The sequence below is a fragment of the Austrofundulus limnaeus genome, unplaced genomic scaffold, assembly GCF_001266775.1.
Source record: "Austrofundulus limnaeus strain Quisiro unplaced genomic scaffold, Austrofundulus_limnaeus-1.0 Scaffold14, whole genome shotgun sequence".
NCBI classification, from domain to species: domain Eukaryota; kingdom Metazoa; phylum Chordata; class Actinopteri; order Cyprinodontiformes; family Rivulidae; genus Austrofundulus; species Austrofundulus limnaeus.
This window is the reverse complement of record NW_013952416.1, coordinates 266,520-281,088: the sequence shown is the minus strand read 5'-3', so window position 1 is coordinate 281,088 and position 14,569 is coordinate 266,520. Positions and strand designations below refer to the sequence as shown.

At 40.0% G+C, this 14,569-nt stretch overlaps 3 protein-coding genes across 3 annotated transcripts in view; 2 read left to right on the top strand and 1 right to left on the bottom strand.

The window, feature by feature from the left end:
* The window catches only part of fahd2a (fumarylacetoacetate hydrolase domain containing 2A), a 9,703-nt gene extending 5,663 nt beyond the window's left edge, over positions 1-4,040 (bottom strand). The window contains exons 1-3 of the mRNA XM_014002587.1: positions 3,841-4,040; positions 3,142-3,401; positions 2,850-3,066 (exon numbers count right to left, since the gene is read on the bottom strand). Coding sequence (XP_013858041.1) covers positions 2,850-3,066; positions 3,142-3,401 — 477 coding nt within the window. The 5' untranslated portion in view covers positions 3,841-4,040. The remainder of the gene's footprint in view (positions 1-2,849; positions 3,067-3,141; positions 3,402-3,840) is intronic.
* Positions 4,041-4,403: 363 nt separating this feature from the next.
* zgc:152830 (putative aminopeptidase W07G4.4) lies at positions 4,404-10,751 on the top strand (the record flags this gene model as incomplete). The annotated part of the gene is given in 16 exon segments (XM_014002586.1): positions 4,404-4,470; positions 5,182-5,223; positions 5,307-5,397; positions 5,697-5,845; positions 5,940-6,048; positions 6,778-6,905; positions 6,989-7,088; positions 7,168-7,243; positions 7,317-7,402; positions 9,190-9,294; positions 9,408-9,483; positions 9,556-9,674; positions 9,754-9,837; positions 9,912-9,969; positions 10,082-10,263; positions 10,357-10,751. Coding segments are annotated over 16 exon segments (1,610 nt in total), but the record flags the coding sequence as incomplete, so codon positions are not given.
* An 898-nt stretch (positions 10,752-11,649) lies between these two features.
* Positions 11,650-13,862, top strand: pcna (proliferating cell nuclear antigen). Its single transcript, XM_014002585.1, has 6 exons — positions 11,650-12,072; positions 12,673-12,770; positions 12,868-12,935; positions 13,029-13,223; positions 13,298-13,421; positions 13,508-13,862. Exons 1-6 carry the CDS (start codon positions 11,852-11,854, stop codon positions 13,582-13,584), a joined length of 783 nt encoding a protein of 260 aa, XP_013858039.1. The 5' UTR covers positions 11,650-11,851; the 3' UTR covers positions 13,585-13,862.
* The last annotated feature ends 707 nt before the right edge of the window (positions 13,863-14,569 follow it).

The window sequence follows — 14,569 nt, the reverse complement described above, 5'->3', positions numbered from 1 at the left end:
GAATTATATACTTAACAAAAAAGTGTGAAACAACTGAAAATCCATCTTATATTCTAGGTTCTTCAAAGTAGCCACCTTTTGTTTTGATTACTTTTTCACACACTCTTGGTATTCTCTTGATGAGCTTCAAGAGGTAGTCACCTGAAATGGTTTTCACCTCACAGGTGAGCTCTGTCAGGTTTGTCCTGATGCATCTCAGTAATCCAGGTAAAAAAATCAAAGGAAAAAAAAATTGTATAGGTCCTCTGGACGGGTTCTTCTTTAATGAAACGTTTCGTCTCTCTTCCAAGAGACTTCTTCAACTTCTTCAGTCTGAGAACCCTCAGACTGAAGAAGTCTCTTGGAAGAGAGACGAAACGTTTCATTAAAGAAGAACCCGTCCAGAGGACCTATACAATTTTTTTTTCCGTTGCACATCAATGTGTCGCGGTCACGCTTCTCCGTCCTTCCTGGTCCTGCTGAACTCGCTTCTGAAAGCTTCACGTGATTTAAGGACTGATCTGTGTGGCTGTTACATGAAACTGTCTTTTGGATGAGCCAAATATTTGCTCTGCAGGACAATATCAGGGACACAACTATGTAGGTCATGGAAAAGTCTAAATACTTTTTCATTTTAAAAGCGTACACCAGGCCCTGACCCACCCCCCTACAGTTTGTACGCTTGTGAAAATGCTGAAGACTTTGACCCGCCCCTAAGTGGATTTGTTGTTCAAGATAAGCTTGGGTTATGGGGCAAATGAAGCGTCGGATTTTGGGAGGAATAATAGGACCATTGAACATAATTCCTCTTAATCTCTGAGTTTGACACAAGCACTAACAGTGTGATATCAGACTCTTGTATGAAGATGCTCTGAACATCAGTCTTTGTACTTTTCAGTGCATATTATTGCAAAAGTCTAACCTTGGCTGAAATGTTCTTTGTAAAAACTAATTTTCTGCCTCTTACTCAAGTCAGACGTGGATTATTTGGTGTTTGTGGACAAACTTTGACCCAAACGGCCTTAATGTTTACCTGTAAGTACAGGGATGATATATAAGGGTTTCATAGGGAATTCATTTGGCATCAGTAACTTCATTTTTGGGCTCAGTTTACAGATGACAAAATAAAAAATTGTCTTCAATTCAAAGTATTTTTACTTGTAGTTTATTTTAGTTTTAGCAGAATCATTCATTTGAAATAGTTTAGGTTCTAGCTCACGGCTGGAGGAGCAACAGAGGTTGAATAATCTTTGTATGACGACACCACGAGCACATCAATAACATAATAAACACTGGGCTCCATTTGTCAGGGTTTAAATAAGACCAGGTCCACATAGCTTGTAGATAACAGCTACATCAGAATGCCGTTTGTTGACTTCAGCTCAGCACTCAATATTTTCTCCCTCGTGGAGCTGATTTATAAATTGAGCTGGCTGGACTCGTGTGCCACGCTCGGTGATTGAATATCGGGCTTTCCTCACAAACAAGACTCCTGACAGTCTGCATCTGCAATACCACATACACAAAGATTAACTAAATAAACCTACCGTGGATTAGCTTGTGTTGGTCTTGCATTACACTTGTCTGCAGTGTTGTTGTTTAACTGTACTGAGGCTTGAGGGGAGATGGTTAGAAAGTATTTCCTTCCAGTTTAAATGTTCTACCAGGACTGTTTTCTAATCCCAGGTGTGTCGACACTACAGGCACCCTGCAACACTGGGCTGTTTATTTCCAATTTAAAACTTACTCATACTTTGTGGCTGTGATAGGATATGTTACTGAACTTGTGATTGTAGTTAAACCAACGTAAAACCCTGTCTGCCACCCCCATCGTAACCTCCGTCTGATCACATCCGAGTCCTGAAGTTTTAGATTTTCCCAGGAAATGAGACACTTAAACCTCTGCTCACAAAGCACTACTTAAAGACAAATCCACTATCCTGCAGATTAGTGATAAATAAAAGCAAAAACCTGAGCATTTCCATGATTTTTTCATGCGCTTTTGTTGTAGATTTTAAGATAAAGAAAAACTCTTTTTAATCTGTTGAAGTAATGATCAATAAACAGTTAATGCTATTTTGGTCTTCTAAAATAAAAATTATTCTCCCTGTGTGTTTGATTCTGATCTGCAGAGCCTGTTTCCCATAAAGATGAAGCATTTGTTTGCCTTTGAACCACGCTGCCCTCTTGTGGTCAGCTATGATCATTACAGCCCTTTCACTATTTCATGTAAAAAAAAAAAAAACATTAAATCAGGGGTGTCTAATCCTGATCCTCTATCCTGCATGTATTTATATTTACTTGTTTCCCTGCTCCAACACACTTGATTCAGTGATTGAATTACCTCTTCATGTTCTGCAAAAGCCTGTTTATCACCCATTCATTCAGATCGGGCGTGTTGCAGCAGAGAAAGCTGAAAAACRTGCAGGATAATGGCCCTCAAGGACCRGGATCGGACACCCRATCTAATTCTTTTAATTAGTGGTGGAGAAATCTGAGCTTTCTGAATCAATGTGAGGCAATTGTGTTTAAATGAGTCAGTGTTTTGAAGCATTTGATATAATTAAGTGTGGTGCCATCTGCTGGCATAAAGGATCTTGACATTTTTTCTCGTGAAAACATAACTTGTGGTACAATGTGACTGCCATCAKAAAACACTGTATGTAATGAAGGTGTAGATTTTTGTGCCTGTAATCTGAGAGCAACCAAGTGTTTTTCCACATGATGTTTACTGAACGGTCAGTTGAACCTCCAGAGTTCAGTTGTATTGATTATAAAGATAACGGCTCAGTTCTCGACCACGTGCCTTCAACACACTGCTCCATTTTCTTACAGTCAAATTCAGTTCAGTGATGTCCGTTTCCTCTCACCTGGCTCTCTGGAGGCAGAGTAATGTTGTCATACGGGCCCGTGATGGCGCTGGGAAACTTGCTGAAGATGATGGGTTCTTTTGGGATGGGGGCRTTTTGCTCCAGGCAGTGGTCCTTGTAGTTCATACCCACACACACAACCTTCTCTGGGGCCAAAATAGGAGACAGTAGCTGGATGGTTGATCTGTCCACYAGACACTGACCTGACACCAAGGCTCTGAGACGACAGCAGGGTCATGATTACGATGAAGAGAAGAAAATGACAACGTTAAACTGAGGAAGTGTTTGGTACCTCTGCGCACACTCCAAACCTCGGTCTCCCAGCTCCAGCAGCTCTCTGACTGTCGAAGGCATGGAGGAATCGAACGCCTTCAGATCCACCACGCCGAGCCCCTCGCCTTGCTCCACTCCCACCCTGATGCCGTCTCCATCGCCGCTGCCGCGAAACTGCACCAAACGCATAGCCGGTCCACTCAAGCCTCGCCTGTGAGCTGCTGCTGTTTGACTCCGACWGAGGAAACTCCGGAAGAAGGAGCCGAAAGGAGGTCTCATCTGTTAAATAATAAAACCGAAAAAGGTTAAACATTTAACTAAAATGTTAAATGTTAAACATAAATACTAAAGGTTCACACACAATAGAAAAATAAATAAAAATTTATGCAATCCCTGTCATTTTAATCCGTAAAAACTTGTAAAAACCCAGTCWCTGTAACTTTTAAGCTGGATTTCTGTTGTTAAATTACTTTGTGAATTATTTGCAAAGCAAAAACAATTATATATAATACTAACAAACTGACACACACATTTTAGCATTTCTCAACTTCATAAACTTTTACTTTTGAAACAAAACTCTTCAACTCATAATCAGAAGARTTAGAAAAGCAACATGCATGTAAACTCAGTTCAAACTAGTTACAAACAGCCTGTAAAGTCACTGCAAATAACAAATAAACCACAACATGAGACTTAACTGAGCTGTCTAAATGCCTACCTGCAGGTCGAAGACAGTGTGAGACCACCACACCGAGACTGCACAGCCCTTTGAACTGTCCAGTAAACACTCACCTCCCACTGTTCTGCACAGAAAGCACCACTTTTGGCTACTTCCGGTTAGCTTTTGTGGTCAGAAATGCCAGTGCAGTCAAAAATTTTGCATTTTATTGCACTGATAAATGTTTATTTTAGGCACTATTTATTCCTAATCAGTCCGTGTAATAAAGGCTTTGGTGTTAATTGTGAAATTTGCAAGCTGCTTATCGCATTAGCTCGATCGGTTTTTAAACAAACCCTAACAAATGTTTAAAGGCCGCTTTCACGTGCAGTCGGAAATCATAAATCAAACCGCAAACTTCGACCAAACTGGCTTAATTTCGACGCTTTGTATTTAAGAACACTACACGATGACTTTACTAGAAAACAGTGAGTTCTTGTAGTTTGAGTTTTGTCCCAAAGTTGACTAAACTGATTAAATTTCTGATTTTTCCCACCTACGTAAGTCAGCGAAGGTAGCGCGTCAACAGGTCACGTGACGGCTGAGCGTCGCTGCACACGAAGACACCGGTGGTTGTCCGTCTATTTCTCAAAGACGCCGGTGTGGGAGGATAGTAAAGATGTGTGCCAGGTGGGTTGTAATAATTTCATTTAAACTATATAATTTTGGTTCTTGTTAAACGCTCACGTCACGGACAGTTTACCGTTAGAAGTGCTTTTTATGCTTGGAAGCTACMGCTAAGGAGCTCCAGGCTTTTTGTCATCTGACTTGTTTTTTCAGTTCAATGAATGACATCTGAATGGTTTTGAGCGTCATTATTGTTGTCTCTGACTGTGTGTGTTCTTGTGTTTATTCTTCCTGTGAAGCATGGTTAATTTCGCAGTGGTAAAAATCAGATACTGAGATGTTTAGAGATTTATACACATCTGGGTTCAGTTTTCATGAAAATTGACTCTTTCAGTTTTACTTCCTCTGCGTCATCTGAAGCTCACGAGACGCACATCTGCTTTGTCATCAAACAAAAGCTGTAATCTGGTGCGAATGGTGGAAGTTGGACCTCCATAAAGTGCAAAGCCTTTATATGAAATTCATCTCATTTGCAGAGTTTTATTTTGACTTCTTCCAAGGTTCTGTGAGCAGAAAGCTTAAGGCTCTTATCTGTAGGTCTCAAAGGTCCTGCAGGTCTGAACTCATTGGCTCGGTCTTATCTTCAAAACAGATTTTAACAGACTTGAGACTCAGGTTGCATCAGACACTAAGATATCTYTATTTTATTTTGCTTATTTATTTTTTCCTTTTTCTTTTAGTTTTGCTGACACTACAGTTTGTTTTTCTGTCCAGGGTTCAGCCCACTGAGTGGACCACCGACCTCAAAAACCAGAAGTGAGTATCGGGAACAATCCCGTCCTTCCTGATTCGCTGCTTTTCGTTGATGTTTGCTAAAACCGTTTTTTGCCTCTTTGTAGTTTTGATGGCGTCGTCTTGGTGGCTGAGAGCTTCGAGTCCCTRCCGGCTCAGCTGGAGGGTCTGAAGGCTCCACTGCAGGACTACAGCTCTGTACGTGAACCACGGTCGAGATCTGACATTACTGGGTTTTTATCATCACAGCACGTCCTCCAAGTGCTGTCAAATCATGTGAAGATGTTATCTTCACCAGAATAGCAATAACACCACCATTTATCATTTTCCTACCAGTCTAAACAAAGATAATGATGATACTTTTAAGGATCTGAAGAGTTTCACAGTCTTGTGATGTTTTTAAACTCATAAATTTTTCCCTGTACTGCAGCTAGAGCAATGTACTCTTCAGTGATGCTTAGTGGAGATTGGTTTTATTTATCTTTTTCTGCCTTCAGGTGGACAGTGGTCTGGGGGAGGAGGTGGTGATCCTCAGGGTTCCTGGTCTTCCTGGAAACCGCCTGGTTTTCGCCTCAACCGGACCTGTGAACCGTGACTACGATGACGTCAGACGTTTCAGYGACGCGGCGGGCAACGCCATCAAACGGTCAGTTCACTGCTGCTGATTTATTCATGTCCACCCCCTCTGTGATTTAAAGTTTTATTTATTGTTTTTGTTTGTTTTGTTTTTTTCTTTGCAGTGCCTTGAAAGCTGGGATRCAGCGCCCCCTGCTGGTGTGCCCTCCACATAAAGACTATAAGAACAGCACCTTGGTGGCAGCGCTCGGGGCTCTTCACGCTCTTTACACGGTGAGGAAAAGTGTTTTTAAGAAGGAAAACAAAGTTTTGTTACAAAAACAAAAGCTCTAACTTTCAGAAGTTTAACTCATTTTATATTTAAAAAGTCAATCTTAAATTAATTGCTATGATTTTGACTCCTCTTTTTAAAATCTAACCCTGGTCCTCGAGGGTGGGGAAATGAAAGCAAACAGGTTTTAGGTGTTTTTTTTCTGCTTCAGCACACCTGATTTGAACTAATTAATGGGTTCCTGCAGCTCTTGAATACCTGCTGAAGAGGTAAGTCAAGCTTTGAATCAGGCATGCTGGAGCAGGGACACAACAAAAACCTGCAGGAACTGGATCCTGAAGGACCAGGATCGGACACTGCTGGTCTTAGGAGTCACTGATTGTAATAAAAGGATTAAACATGATTTCTGAAGGATTGTTTAGCTGCTGCTATTCTTTTTACTGCTGAACCTACTGGTTTTGTTAAATCTTAGTGGATTTTTTATTTTTATTTTTTTGCAAACGAAGGGGGCGTTTCTCACTTTATATATCCACTGCTATTTATTTTTTCTTTTTTATAAACTAAAGATTATTTTTGATTGAATTTATTTATTTGAGAAAAAGGGGCAGATATAATATTTTATCTTCTTCTGCTACCTTTCATTTAATTTATGATTTGTATTTTTTTGTTGTATGTTGAATTTATGTTTTTTAAAGAAATGAAGGAATAAACTAACTAACTTCTCTTTAAAGCCACTTGAGGTGCGAGAGGCGAACATAAAACCGTCTGACTACAAAGCGTGCGTTCTGGGTCTGTGGTCGGCTCAGGAGGCGGAGGGGAAGAGACTGGTGGAGCTGACTGACGCTCTGGAGAGTGGGAGGTCAAAAATATCACTGTTTTTTTTTTAATATATATGTCTAATATTTAAGTTTTTCAGTAACCTGTCTGCTTTCACCTCCTCAGGCTGGTTTACCGTGACATCGGCGGCTCAGACCCTGAACGTATGGCGGCCCCCCGCGTGGCCGACTACGTCCAAGAACTGTTCAAGAACAGCGTGGTGAAGGTGAGGAGGATTCTCACAGCCCGTCAGAGTCTGGTGACACGTAGAAAGGTTTGACGACTCGGCGTGTTTCCTCCTGCAGGTAGACGTGATCAGCGACCTGAAGACTCTGGAGAAAGAGTATCCGTGTCTGGCTGCAGTCAACCGCTGTGCCAACAGTGAGACCAGGTTTATTTTTATCGCTTTCCTTAAAAATACATCCTGGTGATCTGTTGTTTCCTCCTCTTCCAGGCGTTCCTCGTCATCAGGCCAGAGTCATCAAGCTGCAGTACTGTGGAGAGGGTCCGGTCCAAAAKACACTCATGTTGGTGGGAAAGGTGAGGCGAGACTCTCAGTGTTCATGAAGTTATACAGTATATGCATTTGTTTCGACTTAGGACTAAATCGTTTTAGCCCAACACCCCCGATACAGGGGGGAAATACACTTCCTGTTTTCTATTTCTATTAAATTAAGATCTGTCATTTAAACATAGAGATGTTTGATATCCAGAGTTGCAAAGTAACTAAGTACAAATACTTCTTTACTATACTTAAGTACAATTTYTGGGTATCTGTACTTTACTTGAGTAATTATTTTTCAGCCTACTTTTACTTCTACTTCTTACATTTTCACACAATTATCTGTACTTTCTACTCCTTACATTTAAAAAAAAAGTCAAGAAGTAGAAAGTCGTTACTTTTATTTAATTTTTGCTTGTTTTCATTCCAGCTTGTTATCGTAAAAAATAAATACTATCCATATAAATTGTTCCTCCTAGAGTGAATTTAATTGTGGTTGAATGAGAAGTATATATAAATATATAAAATTTTGATACCGTTTTAGTTTGTACACAAACAAATCAKGTCACACTCCAGCAGGACATAATCATTAAAATAAAAGGACTGTACTTAAGAAGTATTTGAATTTCATGAATTATATTGTTGCATTTGGCTGCAGCCCTCAGATAGATTTTCATTTTGGGGAAAAGGTTTGTGCAGCCTTGATATAAACTGAAACAGCTGGACCAGTGCATCCGATAAATTAATTATTTTTAATACGATATAGTCATTTTGCTTTTTTTATTGAGGAGGTCACCTCCTAATAAATGTCATTACAGAAAATCTAACTGCTCATTTTAAATCAATATTTTTACTTTTAATACTTAAGTACAAAATAATCAGATACTTTAAGACTTTTACTTAAGTAATATTCCTAAAGGAGACTAACTTTTACCAAAGTAATTTTTTGATAAGATACTTGTACTTTTACTCAAGTATCACTGTGTTTATACAACACTGTTGATATCCACAGAAATGTCAGAATCTATGCTAAAGGCTCATAAAAACATTTCTACATCCACCAGTTAAAACCACAGCAGTTGGATCAGAAAGTAAACAAATTAGACAAAACAGCATTGACACAAATCTGTAAAAATGATTTTTTTTTTTAGTAATGCAAATTCGAAGCAAAAAACAAAATATGGAAGTTATTTTTTTAACTTGATTTTGAGTAAACGTGCTCTAGCTGGAGTCAAACAGAATTCTCTCTCATTGTTTTATACGAATAGGATGAAAAAAATGTGTTTAATTAAAAAAAAACTTTCAAAAGCAAGACTTTTAGGCATGTAAGACAAAAATAATAATTTTTGCAATAAAAAAAACTAAGATTTTTTTAATCTCTAGTGATTGTAGCAACATGGTTCTGTGCAGAATGAGAAAATGCTTATTTTTTACTAAAACCTCTGCAACTTTGCTCTTGTTTATTTTAGCAGCATGAGTCTTTGCACAGGTAATGTTAACATGCGAGTTTATGATTTCCTTGTGTTTTTATCCTTATTTTTAAAAGGGTTATATACCCATTTAATGCAAAAAAAACATCAGGTTTGTGGAAAATCATGTTTTTTTCTGTTCCATTCTCACTATCTCTGGAGTAAAAGCAGCTGCTTTGATATTTACACTTCTGATTAAATCTCACTAGTGTTTGCTTTATTTTAATATCAGGATTATTAGAGTTCATAACTGCTGAGGCACATTTCAGCACGTTATTTCGAGCACAGAGACTGAAGAGGTTAGTAATGAATGAGACGTGGTTGAACTGAAGCAGCTTCTCATGTGACGACTCCAGGGCATCACCTACGACACCGGAGGAGCTGACATCAAGGCGGGGGGCTTCATGGCCGGGATGCACCGGGACAAGTGTGGCGCTGCAGCTGTGGCTGGGTTCTTCCAGGTGGGAGAGGAAATCCTCCAAGACGAGAGATGCAGCATTGTTTCGATGAGCTGTCAGGCAGACCTGAACGGTGCAGCACAGTTTAGTTTTAAACTGAATGTCGTTTCTCGTAGATCCTAGCCCAGCTGAAGCCTAAGCATCTGAAGGTTGTTGGTGCGATGACCATGGTGAGGAACAGCGTGGGAGCAGGTCAGTGTTGGACTCCTCGTCCATGCTCCTGATGACGTCACCCCTCACCTGCCCGTGTCTTTTCGTCCTCAGACTGCTACGTGGCGGACGAGCTGGTGGTGTCCCGCGCGGGTCGGAGAGTCCGAGTGGGAAACACGGACGCTGAGGGCCGTATGGTGATGGTGGACCTCCTGTGTGAGATGAAGGAGCAGGTGAGGGACGAGGCAGAGCCAGAATCTCAGCGTCTTCACTTGCGTCTCTTCTCGGTTGTGACTGTTTGGGTCTCTGCAGGCGGTCCACGAGACTTCCCCCGAGCTGTTTACCATCGCGACTCTGACCGGTCACGCCATCAGAGCCATGGGACCAAACTACTCTGTGAGTCCTCCTCTAGAACAAATTCAAACTGTCTGGAGAGCCCCACTGTTTATAAACGAATCATCTCCTCGTAGATCATCATGGATAATGGGCCGGCCCACCGCAGCAGGAACGCTGCTCAGTGGCAGAAAGGTGAGACACTTCAAAACAAGTTTTAAGCTGAATTAACCATAGCTATGTTGTCTTCAAATGATTTACATTTTGTGACCAGCTTTAAGTAACTCTTTAACCTTTTGTCTTTCAGCTGGAGAGGTGTTGGGAGACGTGTTTGAGGTCTCCACCATCAGGCGAGAGGATTACGAATTCCACAAAGGAAAGTCTGAGTATGAAGAGATTCTGCAGTGCAACAACCTGCCGTCCTCGGCCACACCGCGAGGACATCAGACCCCCGCAGCGTTCCTCATCATGGCCTCAGGCCTGGACAAGGTGCCCCCTCGCTGTCCTGCAACAAAATGAAATAACTTGAGTGTTTAACGAAGTGTAGTTTATTATTCAGAGTTTGTTTCTGCTTCTCTGCAGCACGGTGTGGATTCTGACAAGCCTCTGCCATACTCACACGTCGACATCGCTGGGTCCAGTGGTCCTTTCCCCGGTGTCCCCACTGGAGCCCCCATCCTCGCAATGGCAACCAACTACATCCTTGCAGATGGTCTCTAAAACATTTAAAAATAATAATAAAAAAAGATGCACCTATAGTCTAACRAGTTTACATGAAATATTTCCCACAAGTGGATTTATCTTAAACTCACACACCTTTTTCTGTCAGACTGTTTGTTACCTCTTAGTTTGCCTCAATAGCTATTTGCTCAGGTTTTAAATCAACAGTATTGTGCAGCAGACTGATGACACAGTTGACAYGAGACTGTCTGTAAACCAAGGTGCTTGTCATTATTCAATAAATGTTTTGCAGTGAATTGGTTTACGCTGTTTATTTTATCAAAAACAGGGACTTTAGGTTTTTTGTGATTTTTTTTTTTTTTTTGGCTCGTTTTCATGCTTAGCTTCCGCTTAGCATTTTGAAATCTRTCTCAAGGTTTTATCTGGTTTGCTTTCTGCTTTGGTTTGAAAAATCGTTGCGAAATTGTGACGCGCAATATGTCTACAGATCTCCACACTTTTTTGTGTTATAATGGAAGTCAATGGAGCACTTGCTTCCCAATTTTCAGCCTTTAAAGACATCTAAATCCTTAATGGGGGTCCGATTAAAAAAAAAAACTAAATAGTTTTGGAATCTGTACATAGAGCCTTGCGAGTACAAAAAGGAAAACCCACTCTAAAATAAGTTTGAAATTTTTATCAAAGTCCCTATCAAATAACAGACAGTTTGAATAAGGTCAAAACAGGTCATGACCCAGAATAGGAAAAATATTTTGGCTATTTATGTTTTAGTATTTMTATTTTTATGCAGTAAATATAATAGTTAAAATTGAAGCATAAAGTTCTTATTGTGTCACACATGCTATGTGCAGATGAAAAACTGAACTTTATTTATGCCACAGAGGGGCATAAATAAAACTAAACTAATAGAATAAAATATAAATATTCTACCCGGTGGAATATTTAGATTTTATTATATTAGTTTAGTTTGTTATTTAAATATATGGACAGGTTTTTATTTGTTTTTCTATATTTTAGGACAATATTTGAAATTATATTCAGGAATTTGCCCTGTCTAATACCGTATAGTGAAAATTTTTGCTTGCGTTCGTTTTACAAGTTAACGGTACGCATCGGCGCCCAAAAATGACGTCATGACGCAAWATTATAAAAACATGTCAGCGCGCGYTTCTWGCTCAAACTTTCAGCTTCTTGCTTGAGGGACGTTTGTGTGAAGTCGTTTAGCTCTACCGACACACAAAGACCGATTTTTTTTTTTTTTTTTAGATTTTATTCCCCTCACGCTTCCAAGGACCTCCRCACTCCTGCCTCCTTTTCACGGTTCGACGCTAAAAGCGACGGAAGCCTATTTTTCCTCTCTTTTTCGGTCTACGCAGAACCCTTCACCACAGSAACCATGTTTGAGGCTCGCCTGGTCCAAGGCTCCATCCTGAAGAAGGTGCTGGAGGCCCTGAAGGATCTGATCACAGAAGCCTGCTGGGACGTCAGCTCCTCCGGCATCTCTCTGCAGAGCATGGACTCGTCCCACGTCTCTCTGGTCCAGCTCACTCTGCGACATGACGGCTTCGACTCGTACCGATGTGACAGAAACCTGGCCATGGGAGTCAACCTGACCAGGTCAGTTTAAACTGAACACTTTTAAACTAAACGCGGATTCATTATTGTTGCCTTTATGGATTGGTAGTTTTATTTTTGAAATATTCTTTAGATATCGGTGTTTMTTGTCTAAAGCTGACAAAGGAGGATGCCATCATGGCGGATTTGCCCGGGCATGTTTCTGCGCAGTAAAAGTTAAAATTGAATGTTGACATGTTTCTCTGCATGTTTGTGTTAAACGGGAAATAAAATGACAGTTAGTGCAATTTGACAAGTACATACACGACGCAAGTTGAGCGCCAAATTTTGTGCCGGCAGAAGTTGGCGGGAATGGCGATCAAACCCGGGAACTTCCACTTCCGTTTACGTCACTACCTTCTGAAACTTTACCCGCCCTGACTTAATAAAACCTGCTTAATTTATTTAATGAAATAGTTTCACATTATCACTTTGTACATTGATGCACATTGTTTTGCAATTTCACTATATATCTATTATTTTGTTGTTTTAAAGGAAGTATTTAATTATCCATTATACTCATAATATAAACAGTTGAATTTTCAGTATTTATATTTAGTTGGTGGTTTTCTGTGTGCTTAACTTTTTCTATAACTTTTTCAGTATGTCAAAGATCCTGAAGTGTGCAGGGAACGAGGACATCATCACCCTCAGAGCAGAAGACAACGCAGACACACTCGCACTTGTTTTTGAGACCCTCAGTAAGTTTTCACCTGAATTTAACTGTAATCAGAGTTATTTGGAATTACACTTTGTTTTCTCTCGGCTGATGTAAAGCTAACTTTTCTCATTTTGCAGACCAGGAGAAAGTCTCAGATTATGAAATGAAGCTCATGGACCTGGACGTGGAGCAGCTCGGTATTCCGGTGCGTAATCCGTTGCCGGTCTTTAGTTTCTGTCCCAGTCGTCGTTTCCTGTTGGCCGCTCTCGACGTTTTTTTTTCTTGTCTGTCGTAACAGGAGCAGGAGTACAGCTGTGTGGTGAAGATGCCCTCCGGAGAGTTCGCTCGCATCTGCCGCGACCTGTCTCAGATCGGCGACGCCGTCATGATCTCCTGCGCCAAAGACGGAGTGAAGTTCTCCGCCACAGGAGAGCTGGGAACAGGAAACATCAAGCTGTCCCAAACCAGCAACGTGGACAAGGAGGAGGAGGCTGTAAGTGTGCCACTTCACTCACACTCAAGTCAAACTTTGCTTCTTTTAACATAAATTTTCTTCTGTKTTTTTAGGTGACGATTGAGATGAACGAACCTGTCCAGCTGATCTTCGCTCTGAACTACCTGAACTTCTTCACAAAAGCCACACCTCTGTCTAAAACCGTCACCCTCAGTATGTCTGCTGACATCCCCCTCGGTGAGCAGAGGCAACGCTTTTCTATCTTTGGRTGGTTTTATTGTTTGAGCCACAGCTCCTAACATGACTGGTTTCTGTCTCTGCAGTGGTGGAGTACAAGATCGCTGATATGGGTCACGTCAAATACTACCTGGCTCCAAAGATCGACGAGGAGGCTTCTTAGATCGTAACAAATGAAAAAAAGGTTGAGAGGCGGATCAGTGAGACTCATCCTGTAAGACTGAAGGTCTGAGGAGATCTTAGCTGAAGGATCTTTGGGAGGAACCATCAGCAGCTGAGAGTCTGGTTCTCATTTTTCCAAAAGTTTCTCTCTTCTCTTCAAGGAWAGTTTTTTGTAGATAACACACTTGTAAATAAGTCCTGTGGTTTATTTTTGTCGGTCAAATCCAGATGTTTTTGTAATAATGGGTTCAATCCTAAATAAATTGAATTGTTTCAGAACTCCTTGTGTTTGATATTTATGAATGTGATTAAAACTGTTATTTTACCGACAATAAGTTATAATTTATATGTAAAAAAATAACCTAAGTATGTAAAGTTTTCCACTGAACTTCGCATGTTTTACCAARTTTAATTTGAAGGAAATATTGTTTTTAATAATTCGGTGCTTCTTGAGAACAATTATAAACTTATTGGCAGCAACTTGTTTTAGGTTTGATATTTAACATAATTTTACCAGGTGAACTGTTTGTCTCCTGTTGTACAAACAGTACATCAGAAGCAATAAAAGTAGACCTCTTAAGGCACAAATTCTTTGATTTAATCTGACTTAAAGGATTAGTAATAAAGAACAGGACTGTTTAAAAAAGGTACTAAACTTTGAACTGTACTGATTTCTCCACACGAAGTAAGATTTTATTTTACCATACCATATCAACTTTATTTATAAAGCACTTTAAAACAACCACAGCTGATACAAAGTGCTGTACATTAAAACACAACATAATGAATAAGTGATTAAAAACAGTTTAAAAACAAAAACATACAATTTAAAACTAAATCCCACTGGTGTTTTTTTCCCTTTAAAGTTACACTAGCATTAGGACATTTGTTTTTAAATAAGTAATTCCTCTTTCAAGAATTTTTTTATTTAATGTATATGTAGAAAAAAATAAATGAGGATTAGTGTTGTGGATTCTTTACTAGGT